This window comes from Tursiops truncatus, chromosome 18 (genome assembly GCF_011762595.2).
Source record: "Tursiops truncatus isolate mTurTru1 chromosome 18, mTurTru1.mat.Y, whole genome shotgun sequence".
NCBI classification, from domain to species: domain Eukaryota; kingdom Metazoa; phylum Chordata; class Mammalia; order Artiodactyla; family Delphinidae; genus Tursiops; species Tursiops truncatus.
The window spans coordinates 23114151-23139860 of record NC_047051.1 but is presented as its reverse complement, the minus strand read 5'-3'; the positions used below and the strand labels follow the sequence as shown (position 1 = coordinate 23139860).

Genomic DNA, 25710 nt, shown 5'->3' with positions numbered 1-25710 from the left:
CTTCCATAGACGTTAGGAGGGTCCCTTCCCCTCCATCTCTAAAGACAGGGAGCCTATTCTACATTTCTCTTCTGTCCTGCACGGGCCCCTGCACGGGCCCCAGCACGGTTGCAGATGAGCCTTGTGGAGGCGGGGGAGCTTTGTTAAGAGGCCAGCAGAGGTGCAAACTACAGACCTGGAGGAGCCCCGGGACCTGCCCGCCTGCAGGAGGAGGCACTGGTTCATTCAACAGGGGTAGGAAGTCAGATGGTGGCCTGCTACGGGGCTAGTGAGGAGGGCTCTTCTGCCCCCCTCTGCTTGAGTTTGGTTGATATATACACACACATTCAGGGAGGAGGCAGGGGAGAGGGCTGGGCAGGGGCACGGCTCTGTCCAGGCAGCAGGAGGAAGCCCGGGGGACCCCGGTCCCATGAACTCAGCACGCGAAAGGACAGGAGAAACACCTGGGCCCGGCCCTTGGGGATCACTCTGTTTCCCTGGCGGCGGGCCATGGCCGGCGGGGCGGCGGAGGACGCCAACGCGCGCAGCTCCTACCTTTCAGCTTCTCGGCCAAGAGCGCGGCCTCGTGCTCTGAGTAGTGCATGATGGGCGGCGGCGAGGGCGGCCGCAGCCGGTCCTCCTCCAGCTTGCGCCGGTGCCGCTCCTCGCGGGCGCGCATCCTCTGCTTGCACTCCCACTCGTAGAAGTCGTCCCGGGCCTGGGCGAAGTCCACGTGCAGCCGGCCTGAGTCCTTTTTGTCCGTGCTAGACCCTAAGCGCATCCGGTAACCTGAAAGCAGTGGGAAGGCGGGTCACATCACACTGTCACAACACTGTCACGCACGACTGTCACAGTCGGGGCCAGGCCCTCAAGGCGCGCCAGGGGAGCTCTCACTGATTTCTTCTTCCCTTACAAAAGACATCCTTCCCATAGGAGGTGGGAAGCTGTTACCCTCCGAGGCCATCCGGAAGCGGAAGCGCGGCCCAAGGTACGCCTATTATAGATGTGGGGATAAACGCTCCAGTGGGAGGGGTCTTCAAGCCAATGTTGCCAAGAGGATGATCTCAAGAACCAGGGCACTTATCCTAACTCCTTCTTCCTTCTGGCTTCCAGGAAGATCAGAAAAATATTGGGCATGTAGCTTTTTCCCCCCTCCGTTTTTTATGGCCTCAATTTTATATTTTCAATTTACTGTAACTCTGTTGCAATAAGCCCTCTTACTTTTATTTGTTAGAAAGAGGTGGAGTGCGAGTTCATAAATATTATCTATGATATTTAAAAAGATCTACAAAGTAAATTCCGTGACACCTCACTCACAGGCTATTGCTTCATTCTCCTAGAAAACGCTGCTTGCTCCATTCTCTCTCGGCAGCTGCAAAAGCCACAATTACCAAGGCAATTTTGCAATACTGTTTTATTTCCACTTATCCTCTGGGGCACACAGGAGAATATTTTACCTTCAATCAAGAGGCCTCACCGCGGCCCTCCTTACAGCCCCTCCAGCACCTCATCTGGCACGCAGCACTGCGCAAATTGTCCATGCAATCTTTGAAGGCCACAGGAGCCCGTGTGAGAGCCCAGAGCTAGACCAAAAAAATGGGCCTGGAAGTCTTTGGGGGATTTACTGTGAGCTACACAACTTATAAAGATTATAAGCAGAAACTTGATCTGAGAAATCAACACAAACAGAACTGAAACCAGGCCGCCAGACTAACTTCAAGGGAAGGAGGTTTGGCTTTGAGGTTGCTCTTCAGTTTGGGGTACTCAGATTTTTAAAAACATAAATTCAGGTCCCAGCAGGATCCCTGCTGTCAGGGGCTGCCAGAAGAGAGAGCAAAATAAGCACTTTTGCTGTGCAGGGACTTTGCAAATGAGACACCACTGTGAAATGCTAGGCTGCACTGCACTGATGCTCGGGGACCTTGTGGTAGATTTCAATGGATTATTTTAGCATTTGGGGTTGAAACTCAGCTGAAAAATCCCAGGAGAGGCTGGCTTCTCCCCAGTAGGGTACTTCACACCTTTGAAAAGTTACAAATGTGAAACAGATCTCAAGTCTGATTCCTGTTATGACCTTCTCACTCCCAGCTTTAAAAGGTATTGTCTCTATAAAACTGGGAAGACGTAACAATACCTATCAAAAACGCAAACATCTCAAGAGGGAGGGGATTTGGGGATGTAGGCACACGTATAGCTGATTCACTTTGTGATACAGCAGAAACTAGCACACCATCGTAAAGCAATTATACCCCAATAAAGATGTTAGAAAATATATTTTGAAAAAAGTGTTCACAAGCAAAAAGAAAATTAAAAAAAGCAAACATCTGATCACAGAGGAGAAGAATTAATGCTAAAGCAGAGTATATTTTGGTTGTGGGCTGTGGAAATTTAACAAATCAGCAGGCCGTGGTGACATGTACATAACAGCTGAGCAGGCAGAATGGCCTAAGACTGGCCAGCTGTCCCAACTGGCCAAGCAACTTTCCCCTGGTCATGTCCAGAGCATCACTTTTCAGACATTTCTGGTTCCAAAAATCACCCTCTCTTTCATCACAACACCATCATTAAGGCCTTAAAAGAGCCCGTGATGAGGCTGAGTCTAAAATTAGCTTGGCCCTCAAATGTGATTGTGGTCCTAAAATTAGGCCATCCAGCTGGGCTAGGGCTTGCGGGAGCTCTTACGTAAGAGCGGCAGCCTGCCTTCTTTCCTGCCCCTCCCAGTCAGCCTTTCAGATCTTCCCAGGACCATGCTGCAACCTTGCCGGGGCAGCCCAGGCAGAGCTGGGAGACCCCTGTGTACTCAGGCAGGTCGGCTGGAGGTGAGGCCTTTGCTGTGGGATGCCAAGGGGTAGTCAGGCAGGGGCCCGGGTCAGAGCTTGAAAAAAATATAGCATCAAGGCATAAATCTGAAACTTTCATGTGCCTAAATATGGAACTGTTCATCTTTTGGCAATGTACTATGAGTTTTCTGATTGGGTCTAAACATTATGTTATGTCAGTGTTGAAAAACACCTTTGATTTACTGTAGCCCTTTCATTTAATCAGGAGGGGGTAAAGTCATAGTTGTATTGGTGGAGCTGTGATTAGAACCCAAATTCCCAGGGCAGGATTCCTTCTCTATCATCATCAGGATATCTGTGTTAAAAACAACCACTTACTGAACGGTTCCCATGTTGCACGTGCCCTGCTAGGCACTTAATATCCCTTATTTTGATTCATTCCGCATAACAATCCGATGAGGTAGCACTATTACTATCTCGATTTTGCAGAAGAGAAAAGAGAGGCTCAGAGAGAGGTTATCTTGCCCGAGACATGTGAAAGCCAGTGCCACACACTCAATAGAATCTCCAGTTGTCTAATAGATTACTCTGATGCTGTCGTTCAAGACTTTGTGAGAGATCTGAGTGTTGTATTTTTATTTGATGTTTTATCGTCCCCCTCCATTCTGGAATACTTTCAGGCTTTCTTTTCCACTGTCAGGTTTTATTGGAATAAGGGTTTTAAAGTTCTCTAGGTCACTATCTAGCTCAGGAAAGTCTCTTCAGTGTTGGAATAACCCCAGGGCTTCTGGGGTTTGCAAGACAATTTTATGGTCATCGGGGCTGACTGCGGAGTTAGGTAAACCTGGTAGTAATGTTCAGATTTTTTTCCCCGTCTTCTTTTCCCACTTTTCCCCACTAGCTTTGCCTCTGGAAGAGGGAAGTGATGTGCAGAGTGACAGACTGAAATATGCAGATGGAGACAGAGAGGGAATGGCAGTGAGTTAAATCTAAAAAGACATCCTTCCAAAGCTACATTTCAATACCAGCTCTGCGATGCTTAGATTTGGCAAAGGCCTTGCTGACAGGCTCCATACATTTGCTCCAACACCCATAGGGTGGAAGGCAGCAGGAGGCTTAATTTCAACCTCTGTAATAATGTCCCTGATAAATGGCACCAGAGAAGCAGGGATGGTGGGGCGGGCTTAGCCAGGCTAAATGCACTAGCAACGGGGCGGTTTCCTGGGCCTCCTCCGCAGGCCTGGGGACCACTGTCTGCAAGGCACTCATCTTGATCTGGTGCCCTGGTGTCTAGAAAGTGAACCACTTCTGAAAAACGGAAATTATGCTGAGAGAGGACTTTATTCCCCCAGAGAATTACATCCAATAATAATAATGGTCCTCAGTATTCATAATATTGCTTCTCATCTAAGAAGCACTTGAGAACATTGATTAGAAACTCGATGGAATTCCTAAAGCCTGGATGGTGGGACACCATGTCTGCAGCAGGGACGTACGTGCCTTCACAGACTTAACAGGGAGCTTCTGGCAGCCTAAGGGCAGAATTCCTCCTTCTCCAGCCCCAAACTGTGAGGACTTTTATTATGCACTAAGGCAAAAGGGAATACGCTCATATTAACGTAACAAAACATCCCAAGGCGCCGAGAAAACCCCCTTATGTGATGCAAAGTACCGGAAAGGTAAATGGCTTTATCAACCATGAACTCCTCGGCAAAGCGAATGTGACAAAAATTCTTCTTGCTTTTCCGAATCGCTGTGATGTCACCGCACTGCTCGAAGACTTCTTGGATGATTTCCTCAGTGGCGTTTTCTGGTAATCCCCCGACAAACACGGTCTTACACCCAGGAGGTCGTTCTCTTGTGGAGGGAGGTGGAAGATCTGAGAATCACAAAAAAACAGAGGGTTTTGCCTTTTAGTTATAGTTGCTGTTTTGTTTGTTTGTTTGTTTTCTGGTTCACCTGGTGAAAGTCAAACTCGCAGACTACCTTTCTCCATTCTGAGTAATGATGGATTTCTAGAGTGATCTACACAGATGGCAGGCTGTCCTGGCTTTCAGTGCCTGTCCCTCCTCCTCCCCACCTTTCTCTACTTTCTGTGTTCATTTCTACACAGAGTGGCTATGCTCGTCTGCGAACAGAGATCAAGCAAATGTTACCATCATTTCATTTCTCCTTCATAATACAGAGGCCCGGAAAATCGGAAAAAAAAAAAAAAAAACCTTCATGAAGTACAGAGCATGATGAAATGAAAACATGACGAAAAACCGAGGGTTGGGCTTCCCTGGTGGCGCAGTGGTTTAGAGTCCGCCTGCCGATGCGGGGGACACGGGTTCGTGCCCCGGTCCGGGAAGATCCCACATGCCGCGGAGCGGCTGGGCCCGTGAGCCATGGCCTCTGAGCCTGCGCGTCCGGAGCCTGTGCCCCGCAATGGGAGAGGCCACAACAGTGAGAGGCCCGCGTACAGCAAAAAAAAACAAACCGATGGTTGTTGTCTGCCTTGTCTGGTTGCAGGATAATGGAGCAGTAAGGCAGAACAGGGAGCAGAGCCTGAAAGCAGGCGTAGTACTTACTTGGCTGCGAAACACAAGGCCTGAAACCACCCCCTCCTTTTTTTTTTTTTTATTATTCACATTTAAATGAGCAAACTACTAAATCTGAGGGAGACTGCATAAAAAGATAAAAAGCAATCTTCTGAAAAGTCCACTTTAAAAAGGCAACACTGATTTCATATGAATAAAAAAAAATCCCAGCTATTGAAGCCCATGAATTTAGTATCAGAGACTAAGTTAAAAAAAAAAAAAACAACAAACTGGCCTATTTATTTCATCAAATGTATGTTTCCTTCAAGCGAATGCAATCTGGTCCAGGAGCTCTGAGATGCAGGCTCCCCGCTCCCCTCCACCACCCAACTGCTAACTGCCAAATTAATTCCGTTTTCCATCTAGCAAAACGCATTTCAGAGTTTCTCTCCCACATTTGTGAAGATGGATGGAAGTGTTCACATATTTCACACTCCAATCTGCAGCAAATGCTAGACTTTGTTGCGTGCAAAAAGGTCCTTAATGCTGGCTGTTCACCCCAATCACTCATGCTCCCTTCGTGGTGTCAATTCAGCTCCTGGATAGACACAGGGACCCACATATTTGTTTCAATCTAGAGACGAAGGGCTTCTGTAGAACGATCCCCACTCTGTGTACCTAGGTGGGAGAACTTTGAGTCACATCTGAAAATGAATGCAATACTACATTAAAAAAGAAAGAAACTTAAATCGATGATCAAATACTTCTCACAGATATCACTTACTTGGGTTTTGGGGGAAAAGAGTACAGCTTTTGCAGTGGATTATTTCTTTGACGACAGCCACTTCTGTTGGCGGGGGTGGGACCAGCCCCAGGCCTGGTATCATTGGGTTAATAGGGGTGATCCCAGTCATCATGTTGAGGCCTGGATCAAAGCCTGGTACACAGATTGAGTCTGTAAAGTACACAAGATATCGTTTTGGCTGGAGGATCTTAAACTGGTTTTTGTTGTTACTTTCGCTGTTTTCCTAAAAAGATGATTTGACTTTATGCTTCCTATGTTTTAGGAATTTCTCCTGGCATGAATAGAGCAATATAGAAAGCTATTTCAGAAAGGTAAAGAGAAAATAAAAGATGAACTTAATGCTACATGGAAAGGAAGTTATATTATTTAAAATATTAACATGGTAGAACAGAATACGGCACATTTAAGTGTACAACCACACGCCATGAAGCTTTGCTGTTACTGTGAACGTGATTTTCTGTTTCTTAACTTTGATGTAGATGTGACTGCCTTATGACCCAGGATGTGGGAAGAATATCATTTAACACTGAAGTGCCCAGTGAATACGACTGTCAACCCTGTTTTATCAAAAGAGCCTTCTTCCCCAAGTGACCTCGATTTAAGGAAGTTCAGTCTATATGTGCCTACTTTATAATGATGCATTCAGGTCCAACCTAACCTATTCCCCTCAGGAAACAAAAAACAAAGCGTGATTGTAATTACTAAGGCTGGGTTAGATACGTGCGGGCATAATGTTAGCTGTATACATTTCTGAGCGCTATTGGACAATCACACGTTCTTCCTATAATTCAATCAGCAACTAATTGACCACTGAAATCTTTATTTGTTGTATAAAAAATACAAATTTACGCCCTGCATAAAAAATGGAAGGGCACAAAAAGGGTGGGTTTTCCAATATAAACACTGAATTTTTTTTTTTTAGTGGGATAATAAAGCAAGTCATTTCAAAAGTGATATACAGGGATTTTTTTAATTTGTTTTTAATTAGTAAGACCTTTCTAAGAGTAGGGACTGAGATGTATTGAGTTTCTAGAGTAGCTGCAAGGGGATTCCTCTCCTGAGAATTCTTCTGTTTTCAGGTAACATACTCTCATTGGTGGTGTGATACTGTTCGGAGGTAGACAGACAGAAGCACAGACGCCCGCCAGCAGTAGCCGTGGTGCCCCTCCACTATAGTTCTCAGGGATGAAATTTCTTTCTCTTGTTCTCCTTTTCTCCCCATCATCCTAGACCATTCCCATTCTTCCCTCCCACCCCCTGTCCTCTGTGGTTCTCACGTCCAGCCAGCCCGTGCCTTAGGCCCCTGCATGGCCTCACCCGTTGCTTACCTGTGCTGAAAGGTCAGATAAGCCCAGAGGCAGGTGAAGTGACAACTATAGACTTTGTTTACCAAGACTCTCCAGGGGATACAGAGGACCAGCATGGCCTTTTCCTTTCTAGGAAGAAGTTTATTATAGCTTTCCTCCAGCTGCTTTGGGTATTTCCATTCCTCTTCTGGACTGGACAGAATAAGCAGGGCGATCCTGCTTTATAAGCTCAAGAGGACTGCTGTCCCATTTATGAGGAAATCCATTTAATTTGACTGCATACCAGCCTTACTTCAGGAAAATGAGGTGGGGTTTTGGGTTTGTTTCTTGGTTTTGGCCTTTTTTAAGAAACCCTCAGTGTAAATGTCAAATGAGCATTCTCGTTCAAAGCAGTCGCCCTGACATTCGAGGTACTTCTGTAATTATGGTTCTCAGGTTCTTCGTCTCTCACACGGGGCTTTTGAGTGGACAATCTCCTGGAGCACTAGCCTCCTAGGACTCCAGGATTCTTCACTGATAATTGTTCAAAACAAAGTGAAGTACAAATGACATAAAAGTTTGGAAGTGACAGAGGCAGGACTCACACTTTGGTTCTTCGTTTGAAATCTTCATCAAGTTTCACAGGTGTTATTCCCATTTCACAGCTTAAGTCATTGAGGCTTAAAGCAGTAAAGTAAAATTTCCATCATCACAAAGCCAACAAATGGCAGAGTCAGAACTAGGGTCCAGGTCTCTGGCTCCGGATATAAAAACATCTCTTTTAACCACTTCGAAGTTTCCACCTAGAATGACCCAACTAGATCATTGACCTAATAACATGCCACTACCACAAATGGACTCTACTCTTTAAAACAAACCAAGATGTAGCCTTCTGATCCCGATGCCAAATCTAAAGGGGAGCTCCAGAACAGCAGAATGGCTTCCAATGTCATCATCACTGAAATAACACATTGGCTTCTCAGGAGGATATATTAGAAATAGAAATATTGGTAATGGGAATACTGGCAGCTGATGCCTTTATTTAATCTCATTCCGTACATGAGATTGGTCTGTTCCTTTCCTGGCCGGGCCCTTACTATTGTTTGCCAACACAGGGTGATTTAAGGCTGAAACCACTCAGGACCGCATGAAAGCTCCGTGAATTACAATAACCAGATGTTTCCCAAAATGAGACGAGCAGCCCAGTTCTTGCATTCTCTTTTAGTTGTAGCAGACTTGTGTTTTCTTTTTGAAGGCCAAATAAATAAACACATCTTCAGGAATGGAGACAAAAGATACTACTCTTGAGCAAAATATTTGAATACAGAGCAAGAGTTACTTTGCTTTTTCTGAGACATTAATACAAAGAGACTGTGGGGTTGAATGAAATCTGCATGGTGAGTGTAGTAGCTTGAAAAGCGCTTAGCAAGGAATTAACACTTAAATTATGCTGAACATCAAAGGATCTGAGATTCAGTATTTGAGAGGAAGAAGTGGGAAGGATTAGACTTTTAAAAAAAAGTATGAACCCATTACTTTTTAACAATATATGAACAGATGAAAATTGTTTTCTCCAAGAGCACAGGAGGATCTCACCAGGCACCTGCCAGCAGCATCTTCCGGCTTCCACAGGGTAGGAGTTTTTGAGTGTGGCTGCCGCTAGGCTACTGTCTGTGTCCCCAGCAGGAGACACAGCCACCCCCAGCCTCTCCAGGAGACTCTCCAAGATCAGCAGAATGCACCCTTTGAAGACCTTCAAGATGGCGGAGGAGTAAGATGTGGAGATCACCGTCCTCCCCACAAATACATCAGAAACACATCTACATGTGGAACAGCTCCTACAGAACACCTACTGAATGCTGGCAGAAGACCTCAGACCTCCCAAAAGGCAAGAAACTGCCCCACGTACCTGGGTAGGGCAAAAGAAAAAAGAGTAAACAGAGACAAAAGGATAGGGACGGGACCTGCACCAGTGGGAGGGTGCTGTGAAGGAGGAAAGGTTTCCACACACTAAGAAGCCCCTTCACGGGCGGAGACTGCGGGTGGCGGAAGGGAAGCTTCAGAGCCACGTTGGAGAGCACAGCAGCAACACGGGTGCGGAGGGCAAAGCGGAGAGATTCCCGCACAGAGGATCAGTGCCGACCGGCACTCACCAGCCCGAGACGCTTGTCTGCTCAACCGCCGGGGATGGCAGGGCTGGCGGGGCTGGGAGCTGAGGGCTTCGGTCAGAGCGCAGGGAGAGGACTGGGGTTGGTGGCCTGAACACAGCCTGAAGGGGGTTAGTGAGCCACAGCTAGCCGGGAAGGAGTCCGGGGAAAGGTCTGGAGCTGCCCAAGAGGTAAGAGACCATTGCTTCGGGGTGCGTGAGGAGACGGGATCCAGAGTACCGCCTAAACGAGCTCCAGAGACAGGCGTGAGCTGCAGCTATCAGCGCGGACCGCAGAGACGGGCATGAAACGCTAAGGCTGCTGCTGCCGCCACCAAGAGGCCTGTGTGCGAGCACAGGTCACCGTCCACACCTCCCCTCCTGGGATCCTGTGTGACCCAGGGACAACTTCCCCAGGAGAACGCATGGCGAGCCTCAGGCTGGTGCAATGTCACGTTGGCCTCTGCTGCCGCAGGCTCGCCCCACACTTCGTGCTCCTCCCTCCCCCCCGGCCTGAGTGAGCCAGAGTCCCCGAATCAGCAGCTGCTTTAACCTCGTCCTGTCTGAGCGAAGAACAGACGCCCTCCGGTGACCTACACGCAGAGGCAGGGCCAAATCCAAAGCTGAGCCCCTGGGAGCTGTGAGAACAAAGAAGAGAAAGGGAAATCTCTCCCAGCAGCCTCAGGAGCAGCAGATTAAATCTCCACAATCAACGTGATGTACCTGCATCTGTGGAATACATGAAGAGACAACGAATCATCCCAAATTGAGGAGGTGGACTTTGTGTGATTTTGTCTGCATAGCTTTGCTTTTACCATTTGTCCTAGGGTTCTGTCTGATTTTTTTTCTTTTTTCAGTATAATTTTTTAGCGCTTGTTATCATTGGTGGATTTGTTTTTTGGTTTGGTTGCTCTCTTCTTTCTTTTTTTTTCTTTTTATTACTTTTTAATTTTCTTTTATTTTTAATAATTGTTTTTAAATTTTTTATTTTAATAACTTTATTTTATTTTTTTCCTTCTTTCTTTCTCCCTTTTCTTCTGAGCCATGTGGCTGACAGGATCTTTGGTGCCCTGGCTGGGTGTCAGGCCTGTGTCTCTGAGGTGGGAGAGCCGAGTTCAGGACATTGGTCCACCAGAGACCTCCTGGCTCCACATAATATCAAACAGTGAAAGCTCTCCCAGAGCTCTCCAACTCAATGCTAAGACCCAGCTCCACTGAATAACCAGCAAGCTCCAGTGCCGGACACCCCATGCCAAACAACTAGCAAGACAGGAACACAACCCCACCCATTAGCAGAGAGGCTGCCTAAAATCATAATAAGGTCACAGACACCCCAAAATACACCACCAGACATGGCCCTGCCAACCAGAAAGACAAGATTCAACCTCATCCACCAGAACACAGGCACCAGTCCGCTCCACCAGGAAACCCCCACAATGCACTGAACCAACCTTAGCCACTGGGGGCAGACACCAAAAACAACAGGAACTACAAACCTGCAGACTGCGCAAAGGAGACCCCCCCCAAACACAGTAAGAGAAGCAAACTGAGAAGACAGAGAAACACACAGCAGATGAAGGAGGAAGGTAAAAACCCACCAAACCAAACAAATGAAGAGGAAATAGGCAGTCTACCTGAAAAAGAATTCAAAGTCATGATAGTAAAGATGATCCAAAATCTTGGAAATAGAATGGAGAAAATACAAGAAAAGTTTAACAAGGACCTAGAAGAACTAAAGAGCAAACAAACAATGATGAACAACACAATAAATGAAATTAAAAATTCTCTAGAAGGAATTCAATAGTAGAATAACTGAGGCAGAAGAATGGATAAGTGACCTGGAAGATAAAAGAGTGGAAATAACTACTGCAGAGTAGAATAAAGAAAAAAGAATGAAGAGAACTGAGGAGTTTCAGAGACCTATGGGACATTAAACGTACCAACGTATGAATTACAGGGGTCGCAGAAGAAGAAGAGGAAAAAAAAGGGACTGAGAAAATATTTGAAGAGAGTATGGTTGAAAACTTCCCTAATATGGGAAAGGAAATAGTCAGTCAACTCCAGGAAGCACAGACAGTCCCATACAGGATAAATCCAAGGAGAAACACGTCAAGACAAATAGTAATCAAACTATCAAAAATTAAACACAAAGAAAAAATATTAGAAGCAGCAAGGGAAAAACAACAAATAACACACAAGGGAATCCCCACAAGGTTTACAGCTGATCTTTCAGCAGAAACTCTGCAAGCTGGAAGGGACTGGCAGGACATATTTAAAGTAATGAAAGGGAAAAACCTACAACCAAGATTACTCTACCCAGAAAGGATCTCATTCAGATTTGACAGAGAAATTAAAACCTTTACAGATGAGCAAAAGCTAAGAGAATTCAGCACCACCAAACCAGCTTTAAAAATGCTAAAGAAACTTCTCTAGGCAAGAAACACAAGAGAAGGAAAAGACCTAAAATAACAAACCCAAAACAATTAATAAAATGGTAACAGAACATACATATCGTAACTACCTTAAAGGTAAATGGATTAAATGCTCAACCAAAAGACATAGACTGGCTGAATGGATACAAAAACAAGACCTGTATATATGGTGTCCAGAAGAGACCCACTTCAGACCCAGGGACACATACAGACTGAAAGTGAAGGGATGGAAAAAGACATTCCATGCAAATGGAAATGGAAAAAAAGCTGGAGTAGCAATTCTCATATCACACAAAATAGACTTTAAAATAAAGACTATTACAAGAGACAAAGAAGGACACTACATAATGATCAAGGGATCAATCCAAGAAGATATAGCAATTGTAAATATTTATGCCCCCAACACAGGAGCACCTCAATACATAAGGCAAATACTAACAGCCATAAAAGGGGAACTCATCAGTAACACAATCATAGTAGGGGACTTTAACACCCCACTTTCACCAATGGACAGATCATCCAAAATGAAAATAGATAAGGAAACACAAGCTTTAAATGATACATTAAACAAGATGGACTTAACTGATATTTATAGGACATTCCATCCAAAAACAAGAGAATACACTTTCTTCTCAAGTGCTCATGGAACATTCTCCAGGATAGATCATATCTTGGGTCACAAATCAAGCCTTGGTAAAGTTAAAAATTTAAGAAAACTGAAATCATATCAAGTATCTTTTCTGACCACAACGCTATGAGACTAGATATCAATTACAGGAAAACATCTGTAAAAAATACAAACACATGGAGGCTAAACAATACACTACCAAATAACCAAGAGATCACTGAAGAAATCAAAGAGGAAATCAAAAACTACCTAGACACAAATGAGAATGAAAATACGATGACCGAAAACCTATAGGATGCAGCAAAAGCAGTTCTAAGAGGGAAGTTTATAGCAATACAATCCTACCTCAAGAAAGAAGAAACATCTCAAATAAACAACCTAACCTTAAACCTAAAGGAATTAGAGGAATTAAAAAAAACCAAAATTAGCAGAAGGAAAGAACATAAACATCAGATCAGAAATAAATGAAAAAGAAATGAAGAAAACAATAGCAAAGATCAATAAAACTAAAAGCTGGTTCTTTGAGAAGATAAACAAAATTGATAAACCATTAGCCAGACTCATCAAGAAAAAAAGGGAGAAGACTGAAATCAATAGAATTAGAAATGAAAAAGGAGAAGCAACAACTGACACTGCAGAAATACAAAGGATCGTGAGAGATTACTACAAGCAACTATATGCCAATAAAATAGACAACCTGGAAGAAATTAACAAATTCTTAGAAAAGCACAACCTTCCGAGACTGAACCAGCAAGAAATAGAAAATATAAACAGACCAACCACAAGCAATGAAATTGAGACTCTGCTTAAAAATCTTCCAACAAACAAAAGCCCAGAACTAGACGGCTTCAAAGGTGAATTCTATCAAACATTCAGAGAAGAGCTAACACCTATCCTTCTCAAACTCTTCCAAAATATAGCAGAGGGAGGAACACTCCCAACCTCTTTCTACGAGGCCACCATCATCCTAATACCAAAACCAAAGATGTCACAAAGAAAGAAAACTACAGGCCAACCAATATCACTGATGAACACAGATGCAAAAGTCCTCCACAAAATACTAGCAAACAGAATCCAACGGCATATTAAAAGGATCATACACCATGATCAAGTGGGGTTTATCCCAGGAATGCAAGGATTCTTCAATGTAAGCAAATCAATCAATGTGATGCACCATATTAACAAACTGAAGGAGAAAAACCATATGATCTCAATAGATGCAGAAAAAGCTTTCGAGAAAATTCAACACCCATTTATGATAAAAACCCTCCAGAAAGTAGGCATAGAGGGAACTTACCTCAACATAATAAAGGCCATATATGACAAACCCACAGCCACCATCGTTCTCAATGGTGAAAAACTGAAACCATTTCCTCTAAGATCAGGAACAAGACAAGGTTGCCCACTCTTACCACTTTTATTCAACAGAGTTTTGGAAGTTTTAGCCACAGCAATCAGAGAAGAAAAAGAAATGAAAAGAATCCAAATTGGAAAAGAAGAAGTAAAGCTGTCACTGTTTGCAGATGACATGACACTATACATAGAGAATCCTAAAGAAGCTACCAGAAAACTGCTAGAGCTAATCAATGAATTTGGTAAAGTAGCAGGATACAAAATTAAGGCACAGAAATCTCTGGCAGTCCTATACACTAATGATGAAAAATCTGAAATAGAAATTAAGGAAACGCTCCCATTTACCATTGCAACAAAACGAATAAAATACCTAGGAATAAACCTACCTAAGGAAACAGAAGACCTCTATGCAGAAAACTATAAGACACTGATGAAAGAAATTATAGATGATACAAACAGATGGAGAGATATAACAGGTTCTTGGATTGGAAGAATCAACATTGTGAAAACGACTATACTACTCAAAGGTATCTACAGTTTCAGTCCAATCCCTATCAAACTACCACTGGCATTTGTCACAGAACTAGAACAAAAAATTTCACAATTTGTATGGAAACATAAAAGACCCCAAAAAGCCAAAGCAGTCTTTAGGAAGAGAAATGGAGCTGGAGGAATCAGGCTCCCGGACTTCAGACTATACTACAAAGCTACAGTAATCAAGACAGTATGGTACTGGCACAAAAACAGAAATATAGATAAAGGGAACAGGATAGAAAGCCCAGAGATAAACCCACGCAAATATGGCCACCTTATTTTTTGATAAAGGAGGCAAGAATATACAATGGAGAAAAGACAGCCTCTTCAATAAGTGGTGCTGGGAAAACTGGACAGCTACATGTAAAAGAATGAAATTAGAACACTCCCTAACCACATACAGAAAAATAAACTCACAATGGATTAGAGACCTAAATGTAAGCCTGGACACTGAAAACTCTTAGAGGAAAACACAGGCAGAACACTCTTTGACATAAATCACAGCGAGATCTGTTTTGATCTACCTCCTAGAGAAATGGAAATAAAAACAACAGTAAACAAATGGGACATAATGAAACTTAAAACGTTTTGCACAGTGAAGGAAACTACAAACAAGATGAAAAGACAACCCTCAGAATGGGAGAAAATATTTGCAAACGAATCAATGGACAAAGGATTAATCCCCCAAATATATAAACAGCTCATGCAGCTCAATATTAAAAAAACACACAGCCCACTCCAAAAATGGGCAGAAGACCTAAATAGACATTTCTCCAAAGCAGACATACAGATGGCCAAGAAACACATGAAAAGCTGCTCAGCATCACTAATTATTAGAGAAATGTAAATCAAAACTACAATGAGGTATCACCTCACACCAGTTAGAATGGGCATCATCAGAAAATCTACAAACAAGAGATGCTGGAGAGGGTGTGCAGAAAAGGGAACCCTCTTGCACTATTGGTGGGAATGTAAATTGATACAGCCACTATGGAGAACAGTATGGAGGTTCCTTAAAAAACTAAAAATAAAAGTACCATACGACCCAGCAATCTCACTACTGGGCACATACCCTGAGAAAACCATAATTCAAAAAGAGTCAAGTACCACAGTGTTCATTGCAGCTCTATTTACAGGCGCCAGGACATGGAAGCAACCTAAGTGTCCATCAGCAGATGAATGGATAAAGAAGATGTGGCACATATATACAATGGAATATTACTCAGCCATAAAAAGAAACGAAATTGAGTTATTTGTAGTGAGGTGGATGGACCTAGAGTCTGTCATACAGAGTGAAGTCAGAAAGAGAAAAACAAATACTGTATGCTAACACATATATATGGAATCTAAAAAAAAAAAAAGATTCTGAAGAACCTAGGGGCAGGACAGGAATAAAGACACAGACATAGAGACTGAAACTAAAAAGACACAGACATAGAGACTGAAACTGAGGACACGGGGAGGGGGAAGGGTAAGCTGGAACGAAGTGAGAGAGTGGCATGGACATATATACACTACCAAATGTAAAATAGATGGCTAGTGGGAAGCAGCCGCATAGCACAGGAAGATCAGCTCCGTGCTTTGTGACCACCTAGAGGGGTGGCATAGGGAGGGTGGGAGGGAGACGCAAGAGGGAGGGGACATGGGGATATATGTATACGTACAGCTGATTCACTCTGTATAAAGCAGAAACTGACACACCATTGTAAAGCAATTATACCCCAATAAATATGTTTAAAAAAATAAAAGGAGCACAGGAGCCTACTATGGACTAACGCATTAAAGCAAAGGCACAATTTTTGAAAGTCTGAGACACGTGCACAGCAAGACAAAGGTGAGGAGAGAATGTCCATTCTCAGAGTCAGTTCCTTGTCTTGCTTAGAAAAGCTGCCCCCGTGAACTTGAGAGATGGAGAGCTCCAATTCCACTCAGGGAAAAGAGGGAGGAGGTGGAAATTGCAGGAAGAAAGAATCCAATTAAGCATATAGTAGAACTTTCTTCTCGAAACTGCACTTAAACAAGAAGTGTTACTTATTGCCAAGACTGCGGCCCTGTCCAGCTCCTCTTTGTATGGCTGGCTGCAAGCACAGAAGCAGGGCTCTGGGATCCCCCTCCTCCTACCTGAGGGCCAGGTGGGACCTCAAGTCCAGGGAGATGCCATGCACGTGGGGGTCCCGGACCCAGGACTTGCACAGGCAGAGGCAAGCTGGAGGGGCTATGACAAATATGCAGTAGCTCCTCTTCTTTCTTCAGAAGAATTATTGATTCAAAATATGATCTGTCAGGAGTTTCCCTGGTGGCGCAGTGGTTGAGAATCTGCCTGCCAATGCAGGGGACACGGGTTCGAGTCCTGGTCTGGGAAGATCCCACATGCCGCGGAGCAATTAGGACCGTGAGCCACAACTGCTGAGCTTGCGTGTCTGGAGCCTGTGCTCCGCAATGAGAGGCCGTGATAGTGAGAGGCCGTGCACCGCGATGAAGAGTGGCCCCCGCTTGCCACAAGTAGAGAAAGCCCTCGCACAGAAACGAAGACCCAACACAGCCAAAAATAAAATTAAAAAAATATATATGATCTGTCGTCCCTCGACAGAGAAACCACTTGATACTTGAGGACACTCTGTTTCCTGGGAGTTTAGGAAGGGGAGACTTTTTCACAATGGTTTCCCGTTGCAATTGACAAGCCCTGCCCTTCTATAAGATCGGTTAAGTTCATGGACTATGAAAGTAACTCTTTTTCCATTCCGTGTCCTCCTTTTCTTTAATATTCTTAAAAAACCATTTCATGATCAACGAAGGAAAGTAGTTTCTAAAAAGGTGACTTGAAGTAAAAGGATGTGGGCACAGCTGGGGGACCACAAGGCTGGCTGGTTCCTTAACCTCTCTGGGCTTCGGTGTGTTCATCAGGTAAAGGTGAACATGAATACCAGACACGCTACATCCACAAAACGGGAGCATCAGAGAGGACAATCTTCAGGGCAGCCGTCTATCGCGTCCAAGTCCACAACCTGTGGTCAGGACCCTGGGTCTCCCACACACTGGCTGTGTGACCTCAGGAAATTTAACTAACCTTGCTAAGTCTCGTTTATAATATCTGTAAAATGGGAATAAGCATATTTAAATCTGAATGTTCTTGGGTGGATTAAATAGGATTAAATAAAAACCTGAAGTGTTTAACAGAATGTCCAACACATGGTTAAGTATGCAACTAATGGTAACAATTACATACAACATTAATACGTATTTTTACATCTGTTTAATGTAACCTTATATAAGTATGTTATCAACATTGTATACACATCAGAGATCATCACGGTGATGTATTTCATTTGACAAACAGTTGAGCGCCTACTAGGTGCTGGATGTTTTGCTAGGTACTTGGCCTGCAAAGACAAAGATATGAGTCCTCTCTTTGTGGAAGCAGCAGTCTAGTGGCAGAAACAACTAAACAGAAAATGACAATCACTACAGTGTGATGACAGTTGTGGAACATTTAAATACGATGTGCTATGGAAACACAGAGAAGCGGAGCATCAGAACCAGTCTGGGATAGAGGGTGTCCTGGGTTAAATTGTGTCCCCTGAACGGGTATGTTGAAGTCCTAACTCCCCTGGTACCTGGGAATGTGACTTTATTTAGAAACGGGGTCTTTGAGGATGTAATCAAGTTGAGGTCATACTTGGTTGGGGGGCCCCATCTAATAGGACTGGTGTCCTAATAAGAAAAAGAGAAGAGACACAGACAGACACACAGAGAGGACGCGGGTAGTGACTGGCGTGATGTGGCTGCAAGCCAAGGACTGCTGACAGAAACCGGCAGCTAGGAGAAAGGCGTGGGGCAGATTCTTCCTTAGATCCTTCAGGGAGACGACAGCCCTGCCAACACTGTGATCCCGACTTCTCGCCTCCACAACTGTGAGAGGAGACATTTCTGCTTTAAGCCCTCCCAGCTTTTGGTACTTTGTTTTGACAGCCCCAGGAAACTAATATGGCAGGGTGGGGGTCATTGTCCCAGAAGGAACCCGGGAGGGCATGACAGCTGACCCAAGTCTTAAAAAGGATGGCTTCTATATATGCAATGGGCATATAAAAAAGGTATTTCCACAATATCCTTATTGGGATCATAAACACAAAGATAGTTCTAAATATTCTCTTAAAAGAAATGTCCCAAATCGGTCCTCTGGAGGCAGAACTGCTCTTAGGCTCTCCTTGTGCGAAGAAGCAAACCTTGAAGACTGCCATATATTTGTGGAGAACAAAGCAACCACACAGATTATCAGTTAACATAATAGTGTCCTTTACACGATAAGTGAATATCTATAAGCAGAATCTCTACGAAAGCAAAATTGAAAATCCTGTTGTGATCTTTCCAAAGAGACCCAAAGTTGGAGAGGTATGTTTTCCATTTAAACCCAGGATGCATATCCGAGGTGAGCTCCTGGAGCCCTGATGTGCACACGTTATAAACAAAGACCTCATTCCATCAATAAAGCCCTCTGTCCCCTTCCACGGGGGATGTGATGCTGGCAGTTGGAGGAATGGAGCCGTCAACAGCTATTTCAAGCGCTGTTGACTTGAGTGAGGAAATCTGTGCCCATGTCTGAAAATACGACATGACACCAAGTGAAGAGGATTTTCAAACCTTCTGACCAAAACCGGTGCAGAGAACTGACAGCTAGAAAGGGGTCTGTCAGATCTTTCTAGCAACCTGTGCACAGGAACCAGATACATTTTGAGGGAGCTGGAGGTAAAGCCCGTAAAAGGTTCTGGGAAATTCATGCACGCTGGAGGCCGGGTGATTTGAATTCAGTGCTGGAGCAGGTTTTTTTTACAGAGGCCTGAGCTATCACACTCAAATGAAGCAGCTTTGTGTCCCCTGGGCCTGCTGAAACACACCCTTCAGACACAATGGGCCTCACAGCGGAGGCATAAAACACCACACTGGCAGGACCAGCCAGGTGGGGAGTGGTTCACTTAGACAAGGAAGCAGAAGACACTGGGTGTTACCTTCCAAGGCTGAAGGCGACTTGGGCATTTCCTAGTCCTACCCTCTTGATTTGAAAAGGAGAAAACTGAGGCCCAGAGAGGTTAAGTGACTTGCCCAAAGCGACACAGCTGGTTAGGAGTAAAGCTGGAATTGGAATCAAAAGTCCTGCGCTTCTTCACTGTGCCTTTGCCGTCTCCAACACCTCTCCATCTGCCTTCTTTGGGAGGCGTCTAGAGACGGCACATTCGCTAACTCCCAGGGTGGCCCATTCTACTTTCTAACGGTTTTCACAATGAGACAGTGACCCTTCCTGTGCTGACTCAGGACCTAACATCCTGTAGTTAAATCCGTTGTCCTTAGTCTGCACTCCTGAGCTGCTGCCCCAGGCCTAATTCTCTCTCCCACCTCTACTGGTCAAGTCCATGACGGAAGCTCACGGGAATACCCGCGTCTTCTGTCGGCCACGCTCGGCACCCTGCTTCCCGCAGTCCTTCCACGTGGGACTGTCCTCGAAGACCACCTTCTCTTGAGGTCTGGGATTGTCCCCAGAAACAGGCCACGCAGACGCCGACGCTCTGATCAGCAGTGCTCCCTCCCTTTCTGAATTCTGAACTCTGTTTTTTGCTGACTTGGTACATCGTGACTGAAAGACAGTGGTCACGTTCGAACACTTGCTCTGTGCCAGGCCTCTGCCGACAGCTTCACATCCTCTAGTGATGCGGGCCTTTCTGGCAGTCCCATCACGGAGTTGACATCACTGAACGACCTCATTCAACTAGAACACACGTGTCTTGTCTCTGCAGGACGCCATCGTGCAGCTCTGCAGTTGGCATTGTGAAATGAAATAGAAGATTCTGCGCCCTGCACTGAATTTTCCCCAATCTGCCTTTTTAGGTTCTCCTCCTGTCTCGAATGTTCCCTCCTGGGCCTTCAATATCTTGTACAACAGCGGGACAAGTCTCTCTGTAAGTTCCTGCCCCTTCCGATCCCCGAGCAAATTTCTCCTTGCAGGTCACACTCAGCCACAGAAGGAGAGGAGATCCCCTTAGACAAATCCATTTAGACACTTTCCCCCTAATGCTTATTTCTTCTGAACGCTTTGTTGTTGATTTCCAATTTGGAGGGCCATTGCCAAGTCCGCTGGCAAGCGGGGTTACCCCTACGTCCCGGTGTCGGAAGCTCGTGCTGAGCTCTTTTCCCTGCCCTGTGGCCTCCTGCACCCTCTCACTTGTTTCTCTGTTTCGTCTGAACGTTCTCCATGGCAAACTGTTTAGTGTGCAGGGCATCCATCCTGTTCCAGTGCTATTAGACCCTCTTGAGCAGATGAAGTAACTTCAGGGTTTCCCTATTTCTTTTAATGGTACTTGCCCTTCCTCTCAGTTCCCAGTTTGAAACCTCTGTAGGCAAACACATCCAGGGTAGGCCTTTCAGACAGACCTACCCTTGAAAGGTTCTCTACGGCATCTTCTTTTTCCATCCCACTTCTATTTATTCTCATTAGTTCTCACCCAGAGTACTGCAAAAGCCTCTTCGTGTGCCCAGAAGTTTCTATATCTTCTGCCCTCTTCTCCCACCCTTCCCTCCCCACACCCCCACTCTCTCCCCGCAACCCCTTCTCACACCCCTGGACTCATGGGAGACCCACGAGAATAGGCCCTAATTGGGGTCTCTAAATGACTTCTTTCAAACTTCTTTTTACATCCCTATCTCAGTAGCTGATGATTAATTTCCTCTCCGTACGATGTTATGTGACTTCGTACAGCAGGACTGTTACATAATGATGGGGGAAAAAGGACTGGATAGGCTCTTGGTGTTCTCTGCTTTGTCCTCACTGACAGGCTCGTGGCACAGGAGCAGAAAGTACAAGCCACACACTATCGAATCTTGAGAAATATGTTTGAATATTCTGTCAAGCACGTAGGACGCACTCTTTAATTTTTACCCATCTATTAATCCATTTATCTGCCTATCTTTCCAAGGAGTGGGGACGCTCCAAGTGTATGTTGAAAGACTAGAGCATGTATGTCAACACATTTCTTTCTGGCATTCAGTGCCTCTTCGCTCTGTAGAGCTGTTCCTCTTCTTTGAAGTCAGGGTAATAGCCTGGCGTTGTACTGATATAAAGCCCGCTGTAGTCAGTGGTCATGACAGCAGAGGTGGTATTTCACAGCCCGTGAACGTCTTTACGGGGATCTTTCCTTTGAAACCTGCATCTCTCCAAGGCAATATACAGGGCCTAACCTTTTGATTTTATTTATCGACCTTGCTTTCAGTTTACAAAGGCATCTGGGAGATAGGTAACATCTCATAAATTTAAACAGGAACAAAGGAAAATGTATTCAACGTTTAGCTTCAAAGAAAACATTCACATCATATTATTTTAAACAATTTATGTAGGTTTCAGTTTAAACTTACTGTTTGAAGGGACTGAAGGAACACAGAGTTGGTCTCTTTAAATAAGATCAGTACAGAGCTGTGGACTTGGAGAGAAAATTGAGCCTATTTTAAAAGTAAACACTTCATGCTCCTAAGGGAAACTGTGAATCGTGTGTTGTATTTAAATCATAGACTAATCTAATATTAATTCAATTTTTCTACTGTGTGAGCATCACCTTAACTCCTGGATCCAACCTGGTCTCTGGCACCGGGTGTCACCCTCAAGAAATTTTTGTTAAATGAATGAAAGAAATTGCAAAATTCGCAGAATTGACAGAGTTCATACTAAAGGGACAAGACAATGTAATGCTTGGTTGTTCAATCGTAATGTCACTGCATAAATTCATGTGAGATTCTAGGGCAAATGATATCTGGTGTTCTTTCTGTTTAGCTTATTAACTGAACAATGAGAGCCACGAGGGTTTCTGCTAGTCCTTCCTCTTAATATCATTGGACAATGACACAATCGTTACTCACATGCGACTGATACTGAGTCTGAGAGGCAGAGGAGTGACGGGGTGCTCGAGACCACAGAAAACACTGACAGGACAGGTCTCAGTGCTCGTCACTGGAGCACCACACTCACCCTCCCGCCAGCTCGTGTCTGCAAAACACAGGCCTGATCCTAGAGGACTGGGATGGAGAGGCAGGAGGGTGATACGGTATCACTGAAATCCATACAATGTCAATCGGCTTGGGACCACTTGGAAAATTCAGGCCAGGAATGGATACTTCCTAAAAATTATTTATTATGGGTACAACTTACTTTCATGCCACAGGGGAATGCTATAATCTAACGGTGGCATAAGTAAAGAGCTACTTAATCAAAGCAAGCTGACAAAAGAGGTAAAATAAAAATTTTAACTCATCCACTGCTAAAATGTTACAAAGGAAGCGTAAACCATATTCAATAGACACTATCTTTGATTTTATACTATGGTCAATTCAGGGAAATAAAGATGGAGAAAGTAAAGGAAATGTAGATCCTGGGCAGGAATGAGGAAATAAGGGGGCAAAGAGAGTTGAAGATGGAACGAAAAGAGAAATCGGAGGGAAAGGCAGCAACAGACAGATGGAGGGATGGTCTGAGTCCTCAATTCCAGGGCAGGCCCACCCTTCTGCCCAGCTGACTAGCCTCTCTACTTCTCCATTCTTAATCTTCAAAAAGAGGAATAAAAATAACCTTGATAGGGTGGTTTTGAGGCTTAAATAAATTAAAACACCTAAAGGGCTTAAAAGAGTGCCAGGTACATAGGAAGTGCTCGATACATATTAGCTAATTACTTTAACGATGAGTATTATGTATATTTGTGTGTGGAGAACATGCATGTGTGTGCTACACTGTATACACGATACGATATTGCCTGAGCATCCTCTTTTTAAAAAGAGGCATACCTCAGTCCTCCGTTGCTTTCTAAGTTAAAGTTTTATCATCTATCCTAATTTCAGGAAGTAATTCTTTAGGTGGAAATCAGGAGGGTCTTCTAGGTAAACAACTGAGAGAGGCAGTGCTGTACAGTTTCCCCACAGGAGAAATTTCTCCGAGAGTTTAGTATCAGGAAAATGTTCCTCCCTACCCCCCAAGGACCCAAGATGTTTTTCTGTGCCTGGAAATGAGAATTACAGAATTCAGTGCTATTTCCGCTCTGCTTTTTCTGCCAGGAATATTAGGTGTTATACCCAAACACACCACTGTGCTCTTCATATATCTGGCATATCTGTTTTCCCCTTAAACTTAGTTTTTCCCTTTGCAATCCTATTTTATTAACTTAAATGAACATAGCTATGTTATTAAGCTTCTTTACGCATACACATGCGCACACACGCACATCTTTTAAATAAATTAAAACTGAGCAGCACAAGACTTTAAAAATACTTTGTTACATCTGATGCTCTGGCTAGATCTAATTATTTACACGTTGGCGTGCATTTTAATTTAGAAAACACCAAAGCCAAACCATACTCTCTGATGGCTTGCCATTTCTAGGGATATCCTGAGTAACCCCAGTGGCTGATTTTTTCAGAGAAGTAAACTAAGGTGGAATAATTTCACTCAGAAATTGCCCTTTAAAACTACTTCAGCTCTTTGGGCTGAGCATGCTATACTTTGAGGAACATTTCTTAACTGCCTGTTTTGGTCGAGTCTTCCTCCATGCCGTCAATTCCTCAGTAGGAAAAACTCAGAGAACTCATTTCCCGCATGAAAGGTATACCCCAATTTTTTCTTTTTTTCCTGGAGAGTTCAAGGTTAAGAGCAGAGACTAGCTGCCAGAGTTTCACTTGAAATTATTTTCTGTCCAGCTGTAAATCCAAAGAATGTTTTTGTTCTTCATTTGGGGGTCCACCTCTCATGCTCATTCCCAGACGCGTCTCGTTTTGAATTGTCACTAAGCCTTTAGGCAACACTATATTTTCAGAGTCCTTTTCCTATCGTTTAATAAGCCAGTCCTCATTACATCTCTCCAAGATCGTTCCCGCTTTAAACGTGAATGAGGAGGTTGAGGTTTGGGAGACTAAAGACATTTGCCCACAGCATCGCTGGACTTGGAGGAGAGGTAGATTGTGGCCCATCCTCTCCCGGCTGCAGTGAGGGTCTCCTTGCCTGTGGTCTCCAGGGAGGCCCAGGGAAAGAGCTGGGATGCCCAACATTTAGAGGTCAGCCCCATGTCCACCTAAGGTTCCTCCTCGCAGATGTGAGGCTACAACCTGCCCTGCCTACCTCCCACAGTTACTGTGGATGCCAGATGTTACGACAGGTATTTATATGCCGGCAATTTACAAACCAGAAATCAATACACAAATGTAAATTACAGTTAGGGTTTTCCACTTCAAAGGCCTCTGGGGCTCCACAATGGTGCTAAGTGCTTATCTTGTGCAGACAGAGAATTCAATACATTACTCCACATATTATTGTGCTTTAAAGAGTACACAGGAGCACGACAGGAGGGAGGAGGGGAAACGGAGGGAGCATGGATGTGTGTGTGTGCGTGTGTGTGGCGTACCCTCTTCCTTCTCACCATAACCCATGGTCCCAACACAACCATGCCATTCTCCACGTTAGGGTCATCCACTAAGTTCTTTCTTTCTTTAAAGATTTTTTGATGTGGACCAGTTTTAAAGTCTTTACTGAGTTTGTTACAATATTGCTTCTGTTTTATTTATGTTTTCTTGGTTTTTTGGCCCCAAAGCATGTGGGATCTTAGCTCCCCGACCAGGGATCGAACCCGCACCCCCTGCATTGGAAGGTGAAGTCTTAACCACTGGACTGCCAGGGAAGTCCCTGCACTAAGTTTTATACCTGGAAACACTGAGGAGCTGAGCGGCCTACTGCCCTAGATCCCTCTGAGATATTTGCTCATTCAGTATCTACCGGGTTGCTAAGCAATGTGCTAGTCGCTAGGGACACAAAGGTAAGCCAGGACCCCTGGCCCTGAGGTGCTCAGTACACTGTGATGCAGACACATGGGCACATAACCGCATTAGAAGGTAGCAGCAAAATTCGGGAGGGCTACACAGCACCTGTGCCATCCTCCTGAAAAGAGACAGTCCACACTCTGAATGACAAGTAGCCTTCCTCACTGAAAGTTCTGTCTAGCTGAGCCACCGTGCCCCCAAGCCCGAGCACAGGGCACTTTGTAAATACATTCCCAAGTCAGACGGTGGCTTCCCCTTGGGGCTGGAGCCAAGCTTCCAATAGTGGTCACTTTTACTGCATTTATCGAATGACTTTTTTGAGGGCAGAGGATCGTTGGGTGTTTCATCTTTCTTTATCTATATTGTTATATATCTTTCTCCTCTGTCTTAGTACGGGGGGGGGCATTCTGGATCA

General features: G+C 44.5%; 1 protein-coding gene across 12 annotated transcripts in view; it reads right to left on the bottom strand.

Moving 5' to 3' along the window:
* ENOX1 (ecto-NOX disulfide-thiol exchanger 1) overlaps positions 1-25710 on the bottom strand; it is a 610449-nt gene that overhangs the window by 148464 nt on the left and 436275 nt on the right. For all 12 annotated transcript variants that reach the window (XM_073795222.1, XM_073795221.1, XM_073795223.1 and 9 more), the window contains 3 exons: positions 6063-6233; positions 4432-4638; positions 535-768 (listed from right to left, as the gene is read on the bottom strand). In XM_073795222.1, coding sequence (XP_073651323.1) covers positions 535-768; positions 4432-4638; positions 6063-6233 — 612 coding nt within the window. The remainder of the gene's footprint in view (positions 1-534; positions 769-4431; positions 4639-6062; positions 6234-25710) is intronic.